Genomic DNA, 26,740 nt, shown 5'->3' with positions numbered 1-26,740 from the left:
TGCAACTGATCATGTCCAGCAGACCAGAAATCTTAAAATATGTCCTGACAGGCTGGTTTTGCTGTGCCAGCCAGTCAGTCCAGCTGTTGCCTGAACTTCAGCTGCAGGTTCAGACCTGCTGGGTTTGTTTCCCTTGGTAGTCCCAGTCATCAGATTCTAGACATAGTTTATTTTTATTTTTTCTTTCAAACCTCATGTTTACAAGAGATCTGGAAGCATGAGCTTATGGACAGAACAGTCTTAACGGTTTACTGAACAAGTAGAAAAGAGATGGACAGGTATTTTAAAAGTTCTTAAATTGCCCTACAAGCCATGTATATTTGATTTGCGTTCAATTCAGTTTGCCACAACGGTAAGCCATTTTCTGCAGCAAGGGTACAGTCTGCATTGTTACTTCAGGTCTTGTTTTCTCAGGGAATTTGAAGCATCTCACCAGCGCAATGAGGCAGATGTAATTATTTTTCAATTTGGACAGCAAATCTGATAAAACCAACATGCTTTCCTGAGGAAAAACAAGGAAAAACACCTTTTTAAAAGACTTTAGATTCTTCTTTTAACCTGTACAAATGGAAGTACAGCCTGAGTGTTTCTCTGGAACATTTGATACAAATTTAAAACAGTATCAAGTTTGTGAGAGTTGATTTTGTATAATTGAGAGAGAAATTTGGAACGTCTCATACAAAAAAAGCAGGGTAAAGTACCTGGTGAAAATGTACCTAAGAGACTTGCATACTGACATGCAAGAAGCACATGGCAAAACAAGGAATTTAAGATACTTACTACTTTGTATATTCCCATTTTTTTCAACACTGTGGAAACCCAACTAATTAGTTTAAGTATTAACAGTAAAGAAACCAGTGAAAAAGAGTAACTGTGTTTAGATATTACTGCCTACTTAATATTCAGAAATCTTAATCATTAGAATCTTTATCAGGAATATCTGAAATGCTGTACTTTGCAAACTATTATTCCCTGTGTTCCACTCCATTCCAAAATTACACATTTATTAAAAATTAGATGAAAATTGGAAGAACAGAAGAATTTTCTACATTATTTGTATTTTTCCTCTGTAACACATCTACTGAGTTACTTGTGATTTCACTTCTAAATATCTTAGTAATAAATTACTTTAACAACATTTAACTTCCTATGTTCATCTGATGACCTGATCTTCTGAGGTCACTTCATCCACAACTGTATAGAAACACAGACCTACAAAACAGAAAACCCCACAGGTACTCCTAGAGCTTCTGTATAAACCAGGATAATAATTCGAAAGGCTTTTTTAATGAAATATAGGTGGCTTAATTGGATGAAAGATGCTTTAAAAAGCTAAGACATTTTAGATAGAAATGATTGCCAACCTCTGATACATGTTTTCTTTTATCAGTAGATTACAGAAGGATGTGCATTAGTGGGGTTACGGCAAGCTGTAGGCTTTTGGGAGGAAAATAGTTCATTAATGGGAAAGAAAACTTTGAAAATCACTGTTTTTAATGGTCTTGTTCTGTGTCCTGCTTTCTCTCTAGGCGTTTTCTTCTCTGCTCATAATTTCTGCCCTGACAACCTCTTTTTACACTCTTTTTATTATAAAATAAAACTAGCTATTTGAGCAATTCAAAATTGGGTAAAAACATTTAAAAAATGGGTGAGTGTGCCAAATTTGCTGCCTGAAATTGGTTGTTTGATTAGAGACTTCTTAATTGTGAATTTTTCCTGTAATTGTTCTGTGCTCTCCACTGGTATTGCTTCCCTTACACAAAACTTTCTCACCATAATATTTTAATACTAAAGCTTGAGGATAAGCACTGTTTTTTAAATGATAGAACTTGTATCTATGTGCATTGTTAGGAAAAGAAAATTCTTCTCCTTTCTTGTTGGCTCTGGAAGGGGTGCAGTTGTTTGCTTGCTTCATACATGGTAGTTTTCCTTGGAGATATTCCCACAGGACATATGAGGGGCAGTTTCAAGAAGTAGGTCAGAATATCTACTGCTGCTGTGTAGTTTTTCTTTTCCACCTTTACCTTTCCCATGCTCCCATCCCCATCACTGAATACTGCATTTGAAATATCTATTTCACACTCACAAAAGGAGAGGAAACCAGAATTACCATACAGCATATCAACAGTTTGCCTTACACAAATAATTATTCTTATTAGTCACATAAACTATAGTTTCAATTCTCAAGTGACGCTGTGCACTTTCAACTACGATTAAAGCAAATCAGGCTTCTGAATGTGTATTTCTGAGCTGTAACTAAATTCTCTTCTTGAAACATCCATTTTAGAGACATGGATTCTAAACCTACTTAATGAAATTGTGAGAATGAGTTGACAAGTGTAATATGAAACTTTGGATGACGCCCTGGCATTTCTTGGCTTATTTTGAGAACCTTTCTTTAAATAATTTCTGCAAGAAATAGCCACATGCTCTTTGGGTAAGACTGGTCTGGAATTGTAAAGTTAGATAAGAGTCATTTATGAACTGGGAAAATAAAAGACAGAAATACATAATTTAAAAAAAACCCAAAACATTTGAAGAGCTTGTTCAAAATGTCCAAGACCAGTTTTGCACAGATAGACTTACACTGATAGATTATTTAAATGAACAAGGTCAATAGCCTGGGCCCACCTGTAGCAGAAAGTTGAGGTCCTCTATCTGTATTACTTTTGTTTCATATATATAGCTAATAATGTCAAGTCAATAAAACACTATTGATACAAACACTTCTCATTCATTTTCTTTCTTGCTCACAGGTTAACACTGCGTGGCTCTGTAGTGTGGTTGCAAAAGCCATATACGTTAGCCTGCTTTAAGCTCTCTGCTGCTTGTATTAGACTGCTACTAGTACTTAGCCTTGCCTCAGTAAAACTAGGTCTCATGCTTCTACTTTATGTAGATGTGTCTTTGACAAAAGGATCTGAAACAGTTGTCCCTTGACTAGCTATAGATAAATCCCCTCCCTAGTGACCTGCAGTGTTATTTTCATATTCTCAGATTCAGTTTTCATCTTCAAAATAGTTACACGTAGTCTTGGTTTTACAGAATTTTCATACTTTCAGATGTCCATTTGCCTCTGTTAAATAATGAACATCAAACTCCATTTTTTTGTGGTTTGACACCCACAGCATTAGCTTCAGAAAGATGAGTTGCACATGTGGAATCTGAAGTTGGAACTGAGGGTGTTGTAATGACCCGCAGGCAAGGGTTATGTGATGTGAAGAATGTGCATCTGACATACACGATCTTTACAGTTCAGCTGTTAGATACAGTAAATATTTGAGCCTGAAGACTTTACACAACTGTTCTTAAATGTATTGCTAAAGGCATGATTTCTCTAATAGACCATCAAACCTTTTTTATTCATAATATTCCTTTAAAATTTAACCCTGATATCCTTTAATTTGGATTTCCTTCAGATCATTTGTGAATAATTGAAACTTTAATAAGCTATCTCTAAGCCTGCAGCCATTTAATTTGTTTTTATTTTCTTATTTTCAAAACTATTCTGCTTTATTTCTCATGTGCCTGTGTAGAGTATCAACTTGAATATTTGTTTGAGCAAAATTGGTCAGAATTGTTCTGAAGTGCCTGATTGCTTGTCATCAGGAGTTCTCCAAAACTTCATTCTGTCAGCTAAGATTTGAAACTTAAGAATTCAGTGTAACTTAAGCAGCTCTTGGAAATGTGTAGCTTTGAGTTTATTATAATGGATAAATTTTCAGCCAGGTAATCACATAATAAAACACAAGGAAACCAAATTTAACCTCAAGCAGGCATCTTTTTTTTCAAGCTGCTGCTAATATCTGACATCATGAAATGCTTTGAATCATTGTACTGTAAAAAATTCTCTTAATTAAATCAATGTCTTTAAATAGTAATTTATTTTATAAATTAATATTTGTCACTGTGGACCTTTTAAGGTTGAATGGAGGTAAATCTAAACTAAGTGAGCCTTGTAATACTCCTGGTAACTAAGTCCCTGTTTTCTTTATTTTAACTTTCCCAAACAATGACCAAATTTTGCCAACACAGTCAACAATTTTGTAATAAAACAATCTTTTAAAATTACCTTTTCATTGAGATTATGTAATTCATGTTAATTCTCAAGTATTATGGAATGGGGAAATCCATCTGTCTGGGACATGCATTTTGATATACTAATTAAAATCAACCTGAATTTAATGAAATTACAAGCCTTGGAAAAATCTTACTTTTAATAGGCTTATCAGAGATTTCTTAAAATGTTACTAACTTCCATGAAGAGCTTCTCTGCCAGGGAGTTTTCCAGCTTGAGCTAAAGAAGACTTCTCCTGCAATTGTAACTGTATACAGTTATTCTCTACACTGATCATAGGCTAAGCACCTGATGTGAGAGCAGAGAACTTCCATGACTGGATTGTTCATGGCTTCCATGAGTCTAAATAATGAGGAGGTAGAAGCCAATGGGTTTGAATTAAAAACTTGGACAAATTCCATGGAGCTTGGCAACAGTCTGCAGAGATTAAGAAGGTATCCAGGACTAGACATTACAGTAAAGAATGAAATAGGAGATCAGCTGGCTGAGAAGAAAGGAGTGACCAGCTAGAAAAGCATGATGTCATTTAGGACTGAAATGGGAGGAACTGGAATTCTTTTGGACTAAGAGAATGGAAGCAAAAGCTGGTGTGAGGTAATGGAGAGATCTGACAGAGATATTACATAGAGAACAGGGACAGTCTGGGTATAAGACTGGGGAGAAATAGGTGGAACTGGAACCAGAGGCAGCCAAAACTATAGACTTAAGTGATGAATACAGACTAGGACTGGAGAGGGAGGAATTAAGATATGGAGCCAGAAAGAGAAGAAATGGGAAGAGTTAGGAAAAAACTAGTTGTGAGTGTTTGTATTGCATGTGAATACAGGCATGGCAAGTCTGAGAGGCATTGAACAGCCTTGCTGGACAAAGAGGTTGGTTCTAGGAACAGTGTTCAAGGAATGGAGATGGGGAGTCAAGGAGTGTGAATGAAATATGAGACCCAAGTTCGGGCAGGAAAGAGCTGTACAAAGAAATTACATTTTCAAGGAATGGGAGGGGTATTTGGTGACCACTGTGAAGGATTTAACATTTCTGATAATCACCCTCCAGATGGGAAATGTCCTAGTAAAATGCTTTGTTCCTATTTACTACTGCTGCACTCAGGAATTTATGATTTGAAGATCTGCCATGTATTCCTGTCTGTACCACAGCATAACAGTTGATGGTAGACAAAGTCATTAATCAAGTTTTCCCCAGATGGTCACTAACTTAGTTTGTGGGTTTCAAACTTCTGAGTTCATTGCTTCCTTTTACTTTATTTGCAAACAAGCCGAGGAGTCTCTAATATTTAAACTTAATTTAGAAAATGTGCTTTGAAGCATTAAGTTCTTGGTAATTTTAAGTATCAAGAAAAATGGGATACTCAGAATTGGAGGATGCAGTTCATTTTGATCTGTCAGCTCAAAGATGTTTTCTGAAGAATAAATTGTGTTTTGTAATGGTGAGGTATGCCGTTAGAAAACCTATGATAATATTAGTAAATCTGTATACAGAGTAATGAGTATACTAGGTAGTGCATGGGCCAGTGCATAAAACAAGAAGGAATAAACAAAGCAGTCACTAGGTAGGTGCTCATTGCTTCAGTGCTATTTATTTTGCTCTAAATGGGGTAGAACCTAATGGAAAACTCATAGATGCTAACATACTGTAAAGTGAAGCTTTCTTCCAAAAATCCATTTTGTAGTGAACAGGCAAAATGTGTAATGGAATATTAGCCAAGTCAGTCCCTTTCTAAGCTTGTCCTTGGTTTTCCAACCTTGCCTCTGTGTGTGTGTGAAGCATATAGATGTGTTCAGACTCTGTTCAGTGTCTTAAAGTTATTCCAGGGTTCTGTTCATCTTTAACACTGGTAAATAGGTTGAGCCTTTAATCACACTGGTGAAGAATGTGTGCCACGCCAAAATTTTAAAGGCAGCGCAAAATTTAACCCTGCTCATCTGTTTTCTGGAGTGATAGTGAAGCTTATCTGACTCCTCAAGTCTAATTGTCAATCTTCCTTGAAGAAAATTTCCCAGACTGGGTGAGGCATTAGATTTTAACAAGGTGGAGTCTATAAACAAATACTGTGTTTCTAAACTTCAGAATCTAGATATCAGGGTATCACATGCCATTTGCTTTTGTCTGAGCCTTTGAAGATTTCTAGTGGTTTCCGTGCTGTTGGACACAGCACGTGAGAAGGCTTTGCTGTGACACAGCTCTGACATCTGCACCTGAAACTGGAAGTTGGAATGGACCTACAAATTCCGAGATCTCAGTTTTAAATACAGTGTACCTACAGACCATGGATGACAATGTACACACATGCCCTCAACACCTTAAAAGCCTTTTAAGCCTTTTGGGTTTTGTTTTTCTGGATCGAGAGTGTTTATTTCCACTTTACCTTTTTTTCTGTAGCTAACAAGGGTGCAGATTAAATATTTGTGTTTTCTGCAAGCCTTTTATTTTTGCCTTGGAACCAGACTTCGCTTCCTTCGCTTTGCTGTACATTTTTTGCCTTGCAATATTTCGATGCATCATAGCTTTACTGATCAGATGAGGGTTCAAAGTCAGATTAATGTTGTAAAGAGAAAGCATATCCATGAAGTTCCAAGTTGTTTTAGCTGTAACACCTCTCTATAGTAATTGCAGAAACTCTATATTAAGATCTATTTCAACTGGAAGGGAAAATATTCTCTGCAGTGCACAGCCTGTTTGGCCTGCCCACATTTTTATTATTCATGATGATTGTAGTGTCTAATCAAAAATGATTTGGCTTTTTTTGCCTGGTACTTATTTGATAGAGAAGTACTGTTAATCTGGGTATGGAATCCATATGTTGTTAGCATTGCTTTCACAAAATATCCATATTCTGCACTGTTGAGTAATGGCAACTGTAGTAATCAGTGGGATTCTAATGAGCAACGTAAGTTCTTCTGTTTATCTCATAGACTTACGGCTGTGACTGGAAGTACAAAAAATTATTGCTTGGAAGTAGTGTTATCTTAGACTGCTGATGAAATTTAAGAGACTTTAATTCCGTACATCAGGTTGACCATATATCCCAAGAGTAAGGTTCTCCACAGGTAGCAAGCAATGCAAATTATTATCAGTGTAGCAAAAGAAGACACCATGCTTCCACCTGTCCTTGACTGTTTGAAGTAAATAGCTTGAGTCTTGCCTCATTTACACAGGGATAATTTGAAGTATATCTTAAAATCAACATAATGAAAATGAAATCGAAATTCTCCATACGGATTTCTGCAGTTAGACATTTCAACAATATGGGTAAGTTGTTACTCAGTTGTATAGTGTACAGCATTTCTAATGGAGCAACATTATCAGAAGTAACGCCTAGATGTCCCCATTCCAGGTCCTCTGCCTTAAATTAAGTCACACTCCCAATGTATACACCGAGGAAAAAGGTTATTGGTACATGTGCATGCTATTAAGATAAAATAATAAAGGCTGTACATTTAACAAGTATTGTTGATAATGAGTACTTCATACTTGTATTCCAGCAGCCCAGGAATACTTAGGTAATGCCGGGACTATATTAGCAGCCTTAAAAGTACGTAAGCAAACCCTTTCAGAAGTGACTAGTGATTTTAAATAGAACCAAACTGTGAAATGCAGCCCCTTTGGAAGTACCTCAAAACTGCTAAGTCACTGTACTTGAAAATCAGCCCTCTTTCGAACTTGCTCACCAGTCATGAAAAGTGGACATTTCCACTGATTTCTAGAATGGTTTGAGGACTGTCATGGAAAATGAGGTGCTCTGGATGAGGTGAATAATATTTCTACTTGTGGGGGAAGATTGTCATGGACATCTAACCTGTAGTTGCAGATCTCACATTTGCTTTGGATTACCAAAACTGTATTAAAATTTCATTCTGTAGTTTATAATGCATCAATAATGTAATGAACGATGAAACCTCATGTAATGTTTTATTTACTCTAGTTTGAACAGTAAAAACCTTGAGCAAACTTTCTTAGAGGTCTTTATTTCTGTGAAGGCACAAGGAACAAGCTTTGACTCCCTGAGAATGTGCATTATGCTTAAAGGTGTTGGCAAGAGAAAGAAGATTGTAAAATGTGGGAGATGGAATTTATGACAACATTTTCCTTAGTGAGAAAAAGGAACCTACTGTCAGTAGTACTGATCAAGCTGATATTCACTAGGCAACAAGTCCCAGGCAGTATCTATGTGGAAAATGCTGGATGTCAGAGATGTGATGTTACTATGGAAATGATTTATTATCAGCTAAAGGGAATTTTAATGGAGTCGAGCAACTTGCAATCTAATTTAAAGCACATTTCAGGTTTTGGAGTAAAGTCTTGAGAGAATAGAGCTGCTAAGTGTGATCTGTGTATATTTGCCTAGCATCACACTTCCAGTTTATGAAGGGATGCTGATTTGCTGTTTCACACTCTTCATTGACAGAGAACGAACTTAGTCAGGATTTAGCTGATTCAAACACCATTTACAAGGATTAACTGCTGGAATGATTTTATAGTTAATTTCTTTTACCAAATGTGGGCCTTTTGTGTGTTTTGATTCTGCTTACAGTTCTACTCATCCTCTTCTGTACAGCAGTATGACTTCCACAGCAGAGGCCAGGTCTCCTTTACAGTATCAGCTGGCTCAAAGCCCTTCTAGCCTAATGCTCAATCTCCAGCCATCCTGCTTCTGAAAATAGTGATTCTGCTTAACTAGTGTTTTGTATATTGCCAGATTGTTTGTTTTACTAAACAATGAAACCTATCTTTTCCTCTGCAATCTGGAATAAAACAGCAAAAGGAGCAAGAAGTATTCTGTTGTTGGCTTTTTACATGCTGGCAGAGGACTATGTCTCTTGCACAGAATCAGCTCACTGAGGTTTCTGGATGCTTCTGTAATATTAAGGTGAAACAGTAAAGTATTTGTGGCCTTTGGGCATTACTGTAAGGATGCAGTATCAAAATACAGCCCTTCATTTCCACAGCCATGTCCTGAAGTCATTTGCACAATAGAATTTTCTTGGCAAGTGTGAGCAAGTGATGGTTTTCCTAGGACCAAGGGACTTGCAGCTATAAGACATTTCTGGTCATCTGTATTATAAAAGGAATGCTGCTTTGCCCTGTGTACTGTCACCAAGTGTTTACGGTTCTGATGTCAAGGCATCGGTAGTATTTTCTGTGGTTTGTATCTCATAAGACTCTGAACTGTATGTAATATTTAATTCTTAAATATAAATGATATCAATGAATTGATGAACCTAATTCAGGGACAGTTTTTTCTCCTTTTCTTTGTAAAGATTTAATTACTTTTTTTAAGCTATGTATTGTTTTCTCATTAAGAATTTAAGATTTCTTGTCGTTCTCTTACTGCCCTTGGTAAAAAGGTCACATCAATGCTAATAGTTGCTTTAGTTTTATGTGTGTTGGACCTTGTCCAGTAATCTTAATCATGTCCCAGGTATTTAACATTTGTACTACTATAGTGGGTTCTACTACCAATAGGTCTTTTCATTGGCATTCCTTTCTACTCCATGCTACTAACAGTATAGAAAATGTTTAAAATTATGTTTAGACCTTGTAAATAGCATGACTGTTATGTTTTGTAGACATTTGCACTTGTTTTTATACTTGCTGGAACTTGCAAGTGTTTATATTTGGCACTTTTACAAGATGATGTATATTTTTTCCCCACTATCATTTAGAGGTGGGTATAATCATGAGATCTTGGTTATCCATGGGCTGATTATCCAAGCTGTAGGTTAACTATTTATTTGCAGCCATTCCCAGGCTGCAGCAAAACCCGCAGTTGCACTAGAAAGCATCTGCATTTGATGTGTTGTGAATTACATCCTATTTTCATGAAATGTCACTTTACCTGCTGACAGTTTCTTTTGCTCTCCAGAGAAGTACGTTTCCAAGTTTTTGAAATGTAAATACTCCTGTAAATTGTACCCTAATCTTCCTACATTTTGGAATAACTGATTTCATTTTATACAAGCTGTTATTCTTCTCCATTATGTCTCGTATTCTTAATAGGTGAGCAGTAACTATATTCTAGTGCACTGGTTTACAGTGTTAAATACTTTATATTGTATAATGTTGTTTCATGTGAAAAGTGCTTTATAATCAGTAAATATATGAATTATGAGTGATTTGACGTGTATTCCAACACAATGTGAAACCCTAAATCCCCAATTCAAGAAGTTTCTGAAAACTCAGGGTTAGATCCATAAATAAACTGATGTAATGTGGGTTTTATTATAAAATTTCATACAGAATACTTATGATTGTTCAGCTTGATGGGATGGATCAACAGGCCTGATTAGGTGGTATTTAGTTGGTTTTTATTCTTCCATCAGTATGAGCTGAAAGTAACTTCTTTGACATTAGGAATTTTATCCTCCCATACTCTGTGAGTGATAGTAGAGTATGTGTATCAATTATCCTTAGTACAGTTTCTAAGAATAATCCCGTTCTACTAGTCACATGGAGAAACGCACATAATTGTGTTAACTGGGATTGTCTTCCTTGTTTAACATTTACATACTTAAAGCAAAATAATCCCATGGCTATGCTTCTGAAGTCAGACACTGAGAAAATGATAGAGCTGATGCCTCTGCCTCCCAAATGCCAGTTCTCTGGGTTTTCATGTGTTAGAGGATGTATAGTCATCTAACTTGCAGAAGGTGTACTTTATTTGGAAAACATCAAGGGCAGTAGGTAGTAGGGATGGTATTAGCAAAAAAGGCTCATGTTGAATTCTTTTGCATTGCAGGAGTACAAACGCAAGCTAGCCAGAGTGTCCCAAGTACGGAAAGAGCTCAGGTCACGCATCCAGAACCTGCCTGATCTCTCTCGACTTCCCAACGTCACGGGCAGCCACGTACACTTACCATTTGCAGGAGACATCTACAGTGATGATTGATTACAAGAACATCCTTCCATAACCTCTACTTTTCTGTGAAATGAGGGGTAGGTCAGACTGATTGGTACTCTTGTAGTATTATTTTTGTATATTGTTGGAGAGTGTCAGTAAAAATACTCTAATAATTTATAAAAAATGGTTTAAAAAGTTGATTTGTTTACTATTTTATTGGCGAGTGAATATAAGGGTACATTTATAAAAGTGGCATCTGTGTCTATTACATTGAAGAATGGGTAATTATCTTGTCTTTTGTAAAGATTTTAGTTGGGTGCCCTGTAAAAAAACATCCTCAGATTTTTCTTATGTACCCTATATTTAATGTAGATCAACATATAATCAACACATACTTCTAATTCAAGACATTTCAGTTGCTAGTGAGGGAATGAAATATGGAAATCACAAGCTTATGTTTGCAAGAAGGTTGATGCAATTTAATGCAAAGTTAAAAGTGATCTTACTGTCCATTACATTTAAATTACCCATTCCCAAACCAAGTCAGGTGGGTTTTTTTGAAGTAAATGTTAGTAACCAATTTTGTGTTGGAAAACATAAATCATATTACACCAAGCAGATCTTTAAATGACTCAAAATATTTCAGTATTTTAGTATCATTTAAAAGTCAGGGTAAGAAACTATACAATTGACCAGTTTAATTATGTTTCAGAATTGTAACTTTCTTTTCACAGCTGCTTAGTTTCTAAATTGAGGGACCATTCACTTGTACTTTAATCCCTTTCTGGAACATGTGTCTCCATCTAAAAAGGTTAATCCCAGAAATGTGAAGCCATTTTACAGCTTTAATTAAATTGAAAGGTCATTCTCTAAATTGTCCCAATTGTTAAATGTCCATTATTAAAATTTGACAATGCTCTGTACCATCCATACATGCAGTAACACAATGATACAGCCATGCTTGTATATCCTCTTCCACTGAGAAACCCCGGAGGCCAGCATAGGCTTTCAGCCCCCCACCTCCACCCGCTCCATCAAACATTTCTAGATCTTGATTGTCTTTTCTCACAGAACAGGAGGAGACAGTTCAGGCCTGGGTATAAGTCAAACAGTGGAAAATTATTGCTGAGTGTCTGTTTTTAAATAAGTCCTTTGCATGGCACAAATGTTGTATTTGTCTACAGGTAGCTGAATTTGTGAAAAGTCCTTGCTACCATACTACGCACCAGCTTTTAAGTTCACTTAAAATCTTAAAAGATGCAGACAAGCATCTAGCAGATTGAGAAAGTGTAGGTTTTTCAGTCAATTGGATTTAGTCATATAATTGTTGAGGAGTGATTTAAAAAATGCCTGCCTTTGGCATTTAGATGACCTTAAAAACCTGGGCTGCAAGTGTTTGAGTTGGATATATCATTGGAGTATTTAATGATTGCATTTTATTCATGGCTTTGCACTTGTGAGGCATTCTTTTGCATCAGTTAAATTCACAGTTTACAAGTATAATACTCCTTCTCACATGAAAGAAATTTTTTTTAGAAAAATCTAGTCTTCCTTTTCAAAAAACACAATTCAACAATGTCACTCCTGGACAATTTTGAAGATATTGATCTGTCACTTGTTACTGACTTCTACAGGGCTAATCACTAGAATATTTGTTGGATGTAAATGGAGAATAATCTTTCTTTTTAAGATAGATACATAAGCACCTCAGTCCAATTATCTTTTCTCAAGTCGCCATGAATTAGATCTCAGTAAGTAGGGAAGAAACCCCAAAAGATAAAAATACAAGCTGTTGACATAGCATTCCATAGCATGCAATGTAGACTACAAATTCCATCGAAAACTCTGACTGACAGATAGGAATGTTGAAAATAGATCATCAGAGCTCACTAGCTGTCCAAAGATCTTTTAAGTTTTGAGTGGCAATTTTCTACTCCACAGGAAAAAAGAGCTAACTATAATGATTCCAGAGGAGTGTTTCTTCGGTTTAAGTCTAATATGCAAAATTGAATAACACTTACTGGCATCTTTTAACCATAGATTCTTGATAAGAAAATGAATGTTCAGGTACAATTTTAATGTTTTAAATATTTCTGTTCTAGTGTGCTAAACTCAGCTCATAAATTCTTATATACATGTATGTGCATTACAGTTGCAATTAAAGCTGTCTTGATAAAGAATAGCACCAAATCTGTGATAAATATTAAAACAGGTTAAACTATTATGAATTATAAAACAAATCATAAACCAAGAAGGATAATTAGTGAGTTCACAGTTGAATCCCATCCGTGGAAAACTTAATTTGTACCCAGAGGTGATTATAAGTGCAGTGGCATAGTTTGTTTAGTGCTTTGAAGGATCTAAGTCTTGGATACTCAAAACCATAGGGAATTAAGTTTTAAAAGTCTTTTGTTACCTTAATTAAAAACAATTATAATAATAAAGTTGAATGCTGAATTTTCTTGATCTCTCAAGAGTATTAAAAAAGACATGACACTTCAGTAGAATTGTTTTTCCTATTCATAACTCTTAGTGATAATGTTGCTTATATACAGATACTGTAGAACAGAAAAGAACGAGGAAAAATCTCAATTTCTTGATATATGTAATTTTTAATTTTGAGAGTGTGCTATTTTCTGAATATATTTTTCTTTATTTTACTGTGAAATTGTTTACTTCAAGGAATATTTCATAGCTGGGTTTTTGGAAATGATCCCTCAACATTTGTTTGGAAAAGAGGACTTGTGGAAGGTAAAGGTCACTCTTACAGCAGGTGTCATATATTAGTGGCTGAATGGTACATTGTTTTTTATTTATGTAGGAAAGGCATCAGGTATCAACTAATTAGAAGATTTATATTGTAACAGTAATAGTGTAGCAGGAGATGAGATGGTACGATACAAATGCAGCCCTGTAGTATCAAAAAATACCTCCAAATTCTCAGGTTCCAAAGCTTAACGTACATACTTCTGACATCTCAGGAAGAAAAGAGGCTGGGTGGAGAAAGGAAGGGTGCCTAGGAGCTGAAACGGAGAACACACTTGGGTGGAAATGAAAAGCAAAACAAATGTCAACTGTTGTCAAAACAGAAGTTACAGTGTGAAACTGGACAGCACAATGTTTTAGCTGTAGATGGAATTATACAATGGAATTGCTTTAGGGTGTTACAACCCTGGGAAAGAAAATGTGTGGGTGTACCCTGTCCATCTCTTCTAACATGGTCTGACTACTCAAACCAGAATGCCCACCCTACAAAAGGCACAATTATAAAATATCTGAAAATTTTTAATCTAATAATAAAAGCATAATGATTTGATCATTTGCTTCACTATATTGCACTTTTATTGAGCATTCTCTGAAAAAAGCAGAGATTCCTGCAGCTCTTTGCCATATGAGAATGCTTACCTTGGAGGTCACCGGGACTGCTTTTATATTCTAGTGTCTGCAGGCTCAAGCTGTGGTTTTGCAGAATGTTTTGAAAGATAATCAGGAATATTACCCCACTTCTGTGGTTTTAAAAATAAATGTGAAGTCCTTAGGTACAAAAATTACCATTCTTAGAAATTGTGTTTCATTACTCCTCTTAAAAATTAAACAACAGCCTGCAGTAACATTAGCTTGTCTGTTTCGCTGTTAATGTTTGTATTAATATATTAAAACACCTCCGATAATCCCTAATAACACAAACCAAACTACACGCTTATTATGTATTTTACCCGAGTAGTCTTCTGAATGTCGAACTGAGAGCTTTCGTTATGATAAAATTACATTCCTGTTTACCTGAAGTTTAACAAGACAATGTGTTAGGACTGCTATAGACTAATACTGCTCTCACAAGTCAGCGGTAGCTCAGTCCGGTACTTTAATGATAACCCAAAATACGTATGTTGGATGCAGCAGCCACCTGTGCAGACGACCACGGAAGAAATAGAAATCACACATAGGCTTGTTTGGCCCTTTACAGAAGAGCTGGATTTCAACCTTTTGAAACATAAGCAAATAGATTCATGGATGTGGGGTTTTTTTCAATGGAAAAATAAGTGAACTAGAAAACCAGCACACCTAAAATTTCATGGTTACATTTATAAATATTTAGGGCCAGTTCTGCTCATTACTCATGCATATAATCACAGTGACTATTCCTGCAAGTAAAGAAAGAAGACTCAAACGTAGTGTCTGAAGTGGAATTTTTTTTAATGAATGACCAATTTTGTCTCGACTCCTATTTCAGTGTGTCATTTACCTTGATTAAGTAGTAAATCTCTTCCATCTTGTTATTTAGAAACCTAATTCTGATTTCATCTTTACAATATTTAAAGTATCCTACTAAGCATGACATTTTTTGTGGGAATTTGCAAAAGTTCAATAGCACTTGTTACTTGTTTGCAACAGAAATAGATTCATTTGTTAAAAGCTAACAAGAAAAGTTTGAAATGTAAAGATGTTTCATTATTGTGCTTTTCTGACAGAACATGTAATCCTTGTGTAATTTATGTCCTCAGAATAACACCTGTATGTACGCTCTTTCATATTTAATAGAATAAAACACTGTTGTAAAAACATCATTGAAATAATTGTTTATTGCTTGCCTACTCAATCTCATGGTGTGAAACGGCTTTAATGTAAACTGCTCCCTATACTTAGGAGTCAAACAAAATCTCATAATCACGCTGGGCAAATGGGTGATACTAATTTTGAAGTTTATTACTCCCTGTATTTATATTTTATGTGACAGTTTTCAGTGAGGAAGCAGTGCATTAAAAAGTCTGAGGTCATATCTCTAGAACTACAAATTTCTTAAAAAGAAATCTAGTTTGGCCAAAGTTTGTGTTTCTTCAGATGCAGGGCTGGGTGTGAGGGAACCAGTTATGCTATGCCAGCTTAGGGTTCCTGATACTCAAAAATGGGAAAATGGCTCAAGCTGATGTTTCAAAAAAAACCCCACGCTTGAGCTGGTTATATTAAGACCCACTTTGTGACATTTTCAATATATGGTATGATGCTATTACTGTCAGTGATATACGTACCATTGCATAAGTAGAATTTGTATGAGCTGGGAAATAACTCTCATTCTGTATTTAAAGGCCTGTACACAGAGGTGTACGCTTAACAGAGAACCTTCTCGGTCTTGCTTTACAAAGTCTGGGTGAAATTCTCATTTCAGTGGGGCCATTTCCTCCCTATGGAGTTGTTCTTCCAACTCTTCACACCAGTCACGCTCCATGGCAGAGGTTTGGCGGGGAGGCTCAGCAATAGTCTGTTGCAGCCGATAATTAACTAGCAGTGTTTCACAAGTACAGGAATGTAATATATTCAGAAAGGAAGAGTGCACCAGATGCATATATATGTGTGTGTATATATGTATACATATACATAAATACGTGTGTCTATATATATGTTTTCCCAGCACTGATTCTGTGAAAGTCCAGTAACAGAAAAAGACTCTATTAGAGGCTTAGAAATAACATAAAAGCACTTCAGATAGAAAGTACCAACACTTATGTCTGCCCAGCATTTTGAAGCACGCTTATAAAACAAGGAATGGCACATACTGAATGATTTTTTTTCCCCAGTGAAGTCTGATAGCTTGCAACAGTGATCCCTTGTAACAACACATCTGGACATGTCTGACAACTCTGGTAATTACAGAGAAAAAGATGGTGTTTGGAGCACGACAAGAATCTGTCTACGTTAACAAATAGCACATTGCAATAGCAATATACCTGGAGTACAGACTATCTGAAGTTCAGTGCCTGCCATCCACAATACGCTTTTTGGAGATGGGTACTTCAGACTAGCTCTCCTGCGACCCTGTAGCGAAGTTGCCCATTAGCATTCACAGCACACTGGGGTTGTGCACTGGATCATGTCTTTTATGCATTATCTGTAGTTTTATCTAAAAGGAATGTGGCTTGTATTTTGACACCACTCAGTACTGCATAAAAAAACACAGTAAACAGGGGCAGTTGGGAGACCTGCTTCAAAAGCATACTCTTGGCTTGATCCAACACCTTAATCTTGGTGTAAAACACAGCAGATGCCCGCTGTATTCATTTAAGCCTTACAGGAAGCACAGCAACTAGTTGTGGATGAAGGTATCTAACTATCTGTCTATCTATCCATCTATCTAGCATCTCACTCAGTTATTCTTGAATAGCAATTTAAGATTTATTAATGGCGTGATGCAGATCAAAGGTTAAATTTTAGAAGCACTCAATGGTTGATTTAAAGATTAACAAAGTGATTTGGTAAAATATGATTAAAATAGTGACTTGATTACAGATTCCAGTATGAAGATTCATACTAAATTACTGTTAAGGTATTCTGAATCTAAGTGTATATGCAAGACATACACACATACAGCACAGAAATATTTGGATATCCAGTGAAATATATAAATATCCACCCTCATAAATGTAATCATGCATAGTTAAACACATAGATAGGTAAAGAGGTGGATGGAAGAGGCTAGCTTATAGCTAAGATTTCCCTTAAGTTTAGAGCAAATACTCACAGTGCATTGGTATTTCACCCTGGTCTTCCATCAGCTTTCTGGGCAGACAATCTTCAGACTGCAAAAAGCCTGAGCGGCATCCCAGCTCAGGAGATGCTGGTCACAGCCCACTGCAATCCAGGAGAGCTCAAAGGATCTCACTTGGAGTTGCTGTTTACAGGATCTGAGATAACTGACTTGAGCCCAACTCAGATGATTAAATACTCTGGTACCTTCCACCAGTTGCGCAGATTTTGAAGCTCTAGTATCATCCCCTCTGGGCCGCGATGCAGGTACAGATGTCAGGACGCGACTGATTGTCATTATCGTTCCCAAGCAGGTGCCAGGTATGTTAAGGGGGTGCCTCAATGCTCTGGCCCACTGCCTTTTGCAATCCATCGTGGGTTGGTATGTGGCCCAGGAGGGGAGGGAATCGCACCAAGCAGCCCAGGAGTAGGGGGTTGCACCACCACAAGTACCTAATGTGTGTACTTTTAATATAAAAATTTATTTTAAAACTTTTCAAATACTTTAGTATAATGCACGTTTTCCATCAACAAGACTGAAGTATTTTTCCAGAGAACTGGAACATAAATACAGCAACAACAGGTGAATTAATGCCAAGTTCTACACTGGAAAAGGTCTGCATTTTGATCAAAGAATGACAGTTAATTTGATCCTACACATACGTAAGAAATAAGAAACAAACGGCAGTGAACCTCTCAAAGTTATGCGGTACAAGAGTTATAAAAAGGTTACGTGCCAATCTTTGAGACTGTAAGTAGAATTTGCAACAGACTGTCTCCCCTGCCCTGGCTTGCTTTCAAGTCTGATAACTTACTTGCTCCTCCTATGCTTCCTTAAACAGTGCTGAGTCTGAATACACTTAAAGGAAAGTATTCGTAAGAATACAAAAAAAAAAAAAAAAAGGCAGACCTTTAAAGCCAAGCATTTAAATGTTTTTTTTAATTGATTCTCTTTTTTTGCAGAACTGTCACTGCAGACTATAGGCAGGGCAGGCTATAAACTCAATCCTGAATGGTGACTTTCTGCTGTCCTTTCTCACCTCGTGCTGAACTGAAAATGTAAAATCTGACAGTGGAGACCGCTTTAAGCTTGACAATCATCTATTCACATCAAAACACTTCACTACTGTCCAGAGAACACCTAGTTTTCCAGATTGAAGTCCAGGAAGCAATTCAGAAGCCTGATAAAACTGGAAGACATTTAAGAAAAAAGGTTCTTTACTTTGTCACTTCCGAGCAAGACAACAGTGACCCATTTTGGTAGCACCTGAGCAACTGGGAAGGAAGCATCCCCTGTTCTTTATGACTGTGTCACTCTAGTAGCAGTAACAAATAGGGTGCCAACAGCAGCCTATTGTGGAGCCCTCAGTCAGTATTGAGAGCATCCCATATTACTTACAGCAGTCTTACAAGGCTCTGCATTATCTTGGGTCGGTATTTGCCTCCAGTCCAAATCAGAGAGAACACTCTTAAGAAAATGAAGAAACTTAATCAGGTGATACACTGTTTTATCTCCCTTTCTATACAAGTGCTGCCTTATAGACTAAGTTGTTTTGGAACCTTTGTAAGGGCTGTGCTAAAATTACTACAGGTATCAAAAGACAGTGACACTGCAGGACACTACCACAGACCCTTGAAAATACCATACCTACAGAAAGCACCAGTGAAAAGTGTCTTTGTTTTATTCAAACATGCACAGCAGGGATAAGATCTTTCAAAATCTGTTGTGATGCATGATCTTAAAAATAGTCAGAGAGTGAGGAGGAGCAGACTGCAACCTCCCCATCCCCAAACTGCTTTCAGGTGGCACCTGGTGAACCCACTGATGGATCCAGTATTGTCAGCTTCCCCGAAGGACAGAACCTGGCTGTTAATTCCTGCGCCATTAGAGACTGAAAAACACGTTCAAGATTCCCAAGCATATTAGACTGGCTGTTTTCCTATCTCCCTCTTGCAGACATTCAGGCCCCTTAGAAACAGAGCTTGCTTCTGAAGGATATGGTCTGTACTTCACAGGGTACATGCTGTTAGCCTGAGTTTTAAAGAAATCACTTCGCTGATTTACTAAAACTGGAAGAATACATATTGCTGTAATCTTTATTACTTTGAAATAACGTATAACTAAAGTAAAGTCAAGAAGGTTTTCAAATCTGCCTTCTGGCTTCTTTCTCTTTCTTCTAGGTTAAGCATCCGTTTTAGCTTAGAAAAGTGAAATTTGGAGTTTCGGGGAGTCTTGGATGCAGAGCTGGTTGTTGCCTGTCCGGATACACACGTTCTGAAAAACAAAAGACTCAAACGTCTTAAAGGTGAGGAATCAGAATTAATGTAATGCAACTATGAAAGTGCGTACATAGAATTTGAGTGAAAATTTTCAACGTAAACAGTGTATTTTCATGTGGAAGTGAGCAGTCAGAAGCATAACACTGTTACGCAAATTTTAAGCCAGACGTTTCACATTAATGACAAAAACATAATTGGGCATTCTTTGCACACAGTCACTTTTCATTAAAATCTTTGATTTTAAACGTTGGAAAGTTAAAATGGAACTCCCCAATCAGACCACTGAAGAAAAATACTTCGTTATCAATTTAAATTTTATTAAGTGGCTGATCTGAAATCAGCACATGACGCCCTTTCCCAACAAGGTGTAATACACTCTACTCAGCAAAGTGCCTCTTTAAATAGCAGAGAAACAGGTACCTGGGAAGTGATGAGGGACTGTTCCCTTTAGATCCCAACCTACTGCAGCTTACAGGTGTCACTTTGTTTGCAGACTGGATTTTTACGTCGGGTGTGCTCAGGCTAGATTTAATACTTGGAGTGCCAGAATTTTGTGTCATGGTAGCCAGAAAATCCCTGCTTTTACCATAATGTCTTGTTGTTTTGTTGCACGAGTTGCAAGTAACCAGCTACAGAGAGAAGAAAGGAAATACCAACCATTCTTTCAGTCTTTCCACCTTCATGTTATAAAGCCATTGAAAGAATTATTCGAACTGTTCTCTAAATATCATGACACAAATTAAATATTTGCTTAAGTGAAACATGACATATTAAAAAACAACACATTCTTTACACCTAGTATTTTCATTCAGGCTTCTTAATCCAAACACATCCTATAAGTTTATCTAGAAATTACTCCAATCCCCTAGCAATTAATTTCAGGAGAACCATAACTCTAAATGTGATGTTGTACAGTGAAATGTGGAAAACAACCCTGTCAAAACAGAAAGATGAAACAGCACCTGAACTGGATGTATGATATCTTGAGTATACATTAGGAGTATTTGTATTTTTCTAAAAACCATGGCATACAGTGTGATCTAAATTCATTAGCATATTCTAACCCCAATGAAGTTATATTACACACTTTTCAGGGAGTCTTGAGATAAAAATATTTAACTACCAAACTCTCAAAAATAGTCATCCATAACTAATAACAGCAAGTCTTAAGTGAACAAAGAAGAGGCTTTCTATCAGTGCAAAAATACTTACTATAGTATGGAGGAGGTTCTAAGCAAAAGGCACTTTCTCTTCTATTTGTTGACTTCTAGGCTGCAGGAAACTTCCAGCAGCAGAGTATGTTGCAGAGGTGTATCAGAACAAATAATGTCAGACAGTCACAGAGACTGTCAAATATTCCTAATATCCCTTACTGCCATGGCAACTACTGTTATTAAGAGACAAGAGTAATACAGACAGACAACTTTCTGAGACACACAATTACACGGACTGAAAAACAGTTACATGATGTTTCTGGTTAAAAAACCATACTCAAAAGAATGTCACAAAAATGTCTAAGCAGTTTTGAAAACATCTATACCAAATCATTCCTCAAAGTGTGTAAATTTACCTAAATTCAGATTGCTTAGAAAGCATCACACTGAGAAATGCTGAAATGAAACGTTTTCAGTTAAGTGTTTTGACTGTATCTAGACATTATTTTGTCAGTCTAAAAACAAAAAAAAAAAAAAAGAAAGATCATTAACTTATACAGCTCAGGTATTGATGTATTTTTAGTTCTTCTAAATGAAACTAAGATGGGTAAAGCATCACATGATGGTTTATCACTCCACAGAATATAAATGGAGAACACCTTACAATGTAGGAATTAGCAGATTAATCATAGCACTGTACAGCTAGTTTTCATTCCCTGGAATGCATGTGCAGTTAACTCCAAAAATTTTAAAAGCCCTGAAATTGTTTCTGCAGTGAAAAGGCATATAACAGAGGAGCTCTCTCAAATCAAGTTCCACTTGCTAAGAAAGGTATAAGAGGCACAACCTGACACATTGTTGCTTGGTTTAATTTTCAACCACACTCAAATTTTCATTTTCACAAGTCTCAGGTATTAGATTATAGGAATCTACATTGCTAATTTTGAAAGCTGTCATCTTCTGACAGTATTTTAAATACTTAAGACCAGAAACACTTAAATCATAATCCACAGCACAAATGCAAACAGAACAGAGCAGAACACAAGTGCAGCAAACTGTAATTACATCCCAAGATTAGAGTATTACCCAGAGTTTAAACTGGACCTATTTAAAACTGAATTTTAAACTACTCATATGAATGCACAGCATGTCCTACAAACCTCTCCAGCTACAGAATTCCATAGGACACTGTTCATCAGTTGTCTAAAGAGACAGTTCTTAATGTACATTAAACGTTTTTAATCCCAGAAAAATAAAGCAAAGATTCCAACTTCTCAGATGCCCTTTCTGATACTCAACTATGATCTACAGTTTGGAGAGAGTAATATCAAAGGTGCCTTTCTGGAGCACCCTATTTTGCCCTGACAGCTGAGAATTTCTGATATCTCCTCAGTTTAATTTTGAGCTATTGACGCTTTAATAATTTTTAGTTTTGCAAATTTTACTCCCCAAACCAGCAGACTTTCACCTGAGAAAATGCCAAGTGTGCCAGCAACTGCTGGGCACAATAGCGTGCTGTCTCATTTATTAAAACATCCATTCACATAACCTGTTTTAATAGTAGTGCATGCCTTGGCAACACTAGATTAAATGTCTACTATTATTCTTCAAATAATAGTAATTAGTATAAAAAATAGTAATTAAATCTTACATTCCTGATTAACTTTTAGTAAAAAGAACTGAAGCCCCAAGAGTAGCATTAACTTGTTTAAATTACCTGTGTGGTTTAGTTTTGAAAGACCTCCTATAAACAATAACATTCAGACAAATTTAAGACATTCAGTTCGTACAGAAGTTAACAATAATCTGATGTAGCCGTGAGAGCCCACTGAAATAATGAAATAAAGCTTGTTAAGTTGAGCAAATGTATTTTCACACAACTGATAAAACTGAAAAAAAATGACAATCTAACAGTCACTCAAGCCCTTCTTCAGAGCTGAAACAAAGGCAGTAAACGTCAAGCTACGCATACTGGCAAAACCAGCCTGACTTCAGCCAATGGCACATTCTTCTTACCAGGTGTATTTCTGGGTATTCTTAGCAATGGATTTCTAAGGATCCTAATGGCTTTTAGGAGAGAAGCAGCCTGGTCCTAGATCTGCCACATTCCTAGGAAGAACAGAACAGGCAAAAATCTGCCACTCCTGCCATTTTTTGCAGAGCTACAGAAATGACACAGGTAGCTGACAGTGGAAATTACTTAATTTTCAGCCAGATCTTAGATATCTGCAGAGTCTACTCAGAGCACTGCTAAAGAGATCAAAGGGAGGGCAGAGCTGTTTGTGTAACTCCTCTGACATGTGGGGTTGTGTTTGTTTTTTTGGGGGGAAGCTTACTATTCCTGTCATTGTCCTCATGATGTCTTTATTGTGGAGGATAGATTTTAAAGATATTGATTGTGAATAGAATTTATCCTAAAAGAAAGGAAGGGTTATATGCTCATGAAAAAAAGAAATCTGTAGGCATCTTCTTTTTTATGCCACTGAAAGGTTTCAAGGAAATATCAGCTATTTGGAAGTTCTAAGTAAATATCCTTACCAGAACACTTCTTGACTCCCTGTACTTTTTCAAAAGCTTTATCTGTTTCATATTAAGTTTATGGTTCTTTGCTTCATGTTTAAGAACCTTCTCTATCTGCGGAGTCACTTTCATCTTTGGTTTGAGACGCACCCGGTAGCTATCAGGAACCAGGAACTGGAAGCAGTACGGACATACCCTTTCTAATCCACCTTCATTATCTACAGATTAATAAAAAAGTGAAATGTAAATGAAATTATGTTTTATAGGCAAACATTAAAATCAAATGCTTCTATTTTAACATTATCTAGGTAGACGGTTTTGTTTCAGATGCAACTAGAACACAAGAGGAAGCCGAGTGTAAGTTATGCGCACCACTATGTGCTCAGCTGAGCACAATTCACGCTAAGTTTATGCACAGCATAAATTTACACAATAGGTAAATTTTCCTGAAAAACTGCAATTCCTTCCTGAAAATCTTTAACGAGAGAGGCTCACAATTCCACAAGGACCTCCATGCAGGCACAGTCTGTGGTCGGGTCAGTGACACCAAAGCCTTGTTTATCTCTTCCCTCGTTAAATTCAAGAAGATGACAGCAACTCAGCCTGAGATGAAGAAATGCTTTGAGATAAATTTCAGACCTAATACTAAGAGGCACGCTCCTGCATCTGCCCTGTTACTTTAGGCTACCAGAGCTGGACACGAGCATCTCTCCCTTAACCACCGCAGAAGCACCAGGACCCCGCTTGTCTCGCAAGCCAGTCACTTCTGCCCGCGGCCCTGAAGCACCCCCGGCACAGTTTTGCAGGGGCAGTGCAGGGAGGGGAGGAAAAGGGAGGCTCAGGGAACGCCTGCGAGCTCCCGGCCTGCGTGCCCCTGCCCTCCCTCCGGCCGGCCGCCCAGGCAGCCCCCTGCGCGCTGCTCTCCCACCGCCGGGCACGCTGCTGCGCCGCTCCCCCGGCGGCGGCCGCCTCTGCGGCCTCCTGCTGCCGGGCCCCGACCCCGGCGTCTACGCCCGGGACCCCTCACTCGCCTCTGGAGTTTCGGAGCGTCCACCTGCGCGGGAAAAAAAAAAGAGCAGAGCGTCACGGCGCGGCACCAGCCCCGCCACGCGGCGGCGCGCCACGGCAGGCGCGAGGACAGGGGGCGGGGCCACCCGCGTGCGTCAGCAGCTGCCTTCCCGCCCACCCCCCTCCAGCCAGCGCGCGCCGTCCCTGGCCGCTTCGCTTCCCGCCCGCCCTTCCCGGCCCCGAGGGCCGCCGCCGGGCGCTTACAGCAGGAACCGCGCCTGGCCCGGGCAGGCGCCCGCCAGCCCCTCCGCCGCCACCTCCAGGAACGGCCGCTGCCGCCCCATGGTGCTCAACGCCCGCCCCGCCGGAAGCCGCCGCCAGCCAGGTCCGGCGGCCGGGGGCGGGGAAGGGAAGGGGGGGGGGGGAATGTGCAGCGTTTCGCCGGGGCCCGGCGGGTCCCCGTGGCCGCAGCACCATGGTTCCGGTTTGGGGCGGGCCCGCCGTGCCCCGCCCGGCGCGTAGCGGGGTGCTGGGCCAGGTGAGGGGGAAGGGGCGCGGCCCGTGCCGCGGGGCGAGCGGGGAGGCGGCCGGCCCAGGAGCAGCCCCCGCGTCGCCGCCGGGGTGGGCTGCCTTGGCGACGGTTTCGTGCCCGGCCGATGCCCGGGACGCCGGGGCCGGGGGTCCGCTGGGGCCGGCGGCAGCGGCTGCGCGGGGCCGTTGGCGGGGCCGCCGTGAGGGGCGGCGGGGACGGGCGGCTTGGCCAGCGCGGGCTGAGCGGCTGGGGCCGGGGACGGGGCGGGCGCCCGCCCCCCTCGCGTTGCCGCCCGTGAAGAAGCGGCAGAAAGCGATCTCCGTGTTCAGGAGCCGCTCGTGTCTTCAGTATGTTAGCAGCGCTTTTTTTGTGTGTGGGGTTTTTTTTTGTGGACAAGAAAACTTTTACCTTAGGAGACAAAAAAATAGATTTCTCTGTAAATAGTTGTCACGTGAAGAATTCCAAGCCGCAGCTCCAGAATGCCCCTTGATGTTCAAAAGTGCTGAACTTCAGCTACCTCCCGCTCTATTTAGATGCCTTTTTATGAATTTTGGCAACTACATGCTTTGCTTTATCGCCCTGCAAATGTGCTCCTATTAAAAAGAAAAAAAAAAAGAAAACCCTCAGCTTTTCAACGTTTGATGTGTGTTTTATTAATTCCCTCAGCCCCATTCATTTGCTAGACATTCTTCCTCTTTGATCTATTGGTAATGGTGTTCATTTAGGAGAGGTATTCATCTGAGCAGCCTTCAATATTCTATAAAGGAATTTGAATAAATATAATTATTTCTTATTTTCTAACATGGAGTAGCCGAAGGCTTTAGAAGTAGAAAAGCATGGGAAAAATTGAATTTCTGGGCTTCCTTTAATAGAAGAGCTTTACAGTGCAGCCAATGAAACTGGGCTTGTTAATGAAATGTTCCTAATAGCTACAGTTAGGGCCTCTGCTGACTTTATTTTTTAATTAAAAATAAATTTTTCAATGGACCTTTCACATTACATTTTTTGTTGCCAAGTTGCTGGCTTTGTTGGTGATAGTTTTTGTATGAACTCTTACCTTTCCTGACGAGGAGAGCAGGGACATCATATCTGTTCAAAATACAACCACTGTTCACCAGTCAACAGATTTTTGGCAAATGAAATATTCCCATTTATTAATAGCGGTGGAAAAACAATCAAAAAAAAAAAAGGTTTTTTTGAACACGAGTAAGCAAAACTAATTTCAACATTTTTTGGGGGGTGGGCTCTTTTTATCATTTTTAACCATGTTTGCCCCCTAGGGGACTTGGTTGCAGAGGAGCGGTGAGCCTGCCGTGTTCTCTCCTAGCCTCTACCTAGCAAATGGAAAATGCTGGGGATTTTCCTGTTGTTTGGAGCTGGGACCTGACTCCTCCCTGCCCCGGGGAGTGGTGCGGGCGGGCCAGACCACTTACATCAGCACCTTGGGATAACTTTTTTTTTTTCTTCTTTTTTTTTTTTTTTTTGCGAGACCAAGTGCCTGAGTGACTTGGTTAACAAGCACTGTACTGTACTAATGAAGCGGTGACTAATACAATGCAAACGATTCGTTTTTATTTCTCTTCCTGCCTCCCCCTCACACACACCACACACGCTCCCCCCCCGGCTCTTACATGCTTCTTGTCACTACTTTTTTTTCCCCCCTCAGTCTCTTCCAGTCTGTCCGAAATGCTTCTACATTTTTTTTTCTTCTACTACACTGGGCCATTCCCTTTTTTACGTTAGTTTGCTGGTTTCCCTTTGCATTATAGATCATCTTTGTCTGAAAAGCAGTGCAA

General features: G+C 38.6%; 2 protein-coding genes across 2 annotated transcripts in view; one reads left to right on the top strand and one right to left on the bottom strand.

The window, feature by feature from the left end:
- The window catches only part of RPRD1A (regulation of nuclear pre-mRNA domain containing 1A), a 44,938-nt gene extending 29,384 nt beyond the window's left edge, over nucleotides 1-15,554 (top strand). The window contains exon 7 of the mRNA XM_074899433.1: nucleotides 10,830-15,554. Within this exon, the coding sequence (XP_074755534.1) occupies nucleotides 10,830-10,979 (150 nt within the window). The 3' untranslated portion in view covers nucleotides 10,980-15,554. The remainder of the gene's footprint in view (nucleotides 1-10,829) is intronic.
- A 3,555-nt stretch (nucleotides 15,555-19,109) lies between these two features.
- On the bottom strand, nucleotides 19,110-24,814 carry RMP24 (ribonuclease MRP subunit p24). The gene is made up of 5 exons (XM_074899432.1): nucleotides 24,677-24,814; nucleotides 24,436-24,458; nucleotides 23,423-23,622; nucleotides 20,151-20,359; nucleotides 19,110-19,725 (listed from the first exon to the last, which is right to left on the bottom strand). Exons 1-5 carry the CDS (start codon nucleotides 24,754-24,756, stop codon nucleotides 19,572-19,574), a joined length of 666 nt encoding a protein of 221 aa, XP_074755533.1. The 5' UTR covers nucleotides 24,757-24,814; the 3' UTR covers nucleotides 19,110-19,571.
- Between the last annotated feature and the right edge of the window lie 1,926 nt (nucleotides 24,815-26,740).

The sequence above is a fragment of the Athene noctua genome, chromosome 2, assembly GCF_965140245.1.
Source record: "Athene noctua chromosome 2, bAthNoc1.hap1.1, whole genome shotgun sequence".
Lineage (NCBI taxonomy): Eukaryota > Metazoa > Chordata > Aves > Strigiformes > Strigidae > Athene > Athene noctua.
This window is presented reverse-complemented; position numbering and strand designations above follow the sequence as displayed.

Excerpts from the sequence above, each read along its gene's own strand:
- RMP24 (XM_074899432.1), bottom strand. The coding sequence starts at position 24,756 with ATGGGGCGGCAGCGGCCGTTCCTGGAGGTGGCGGCGGAGGGGCTGGCG. Across the intron at positions 20,360-23,422 it reads GGGAGTCAAGAAGTGTTCTG|CTGGTTACTTGCAACTCGTG; the intron begins GTAAGGATATTT and ends TTCTCTCTGTAG. Across the intron at positions 19,726-20,150 it reads AGTCCCTCATCACTTCCCAG|AACGTGTGTATCCGGACAGG; the intron begins GTACCTGTTTCT and ends TTTGTTTTTCAG.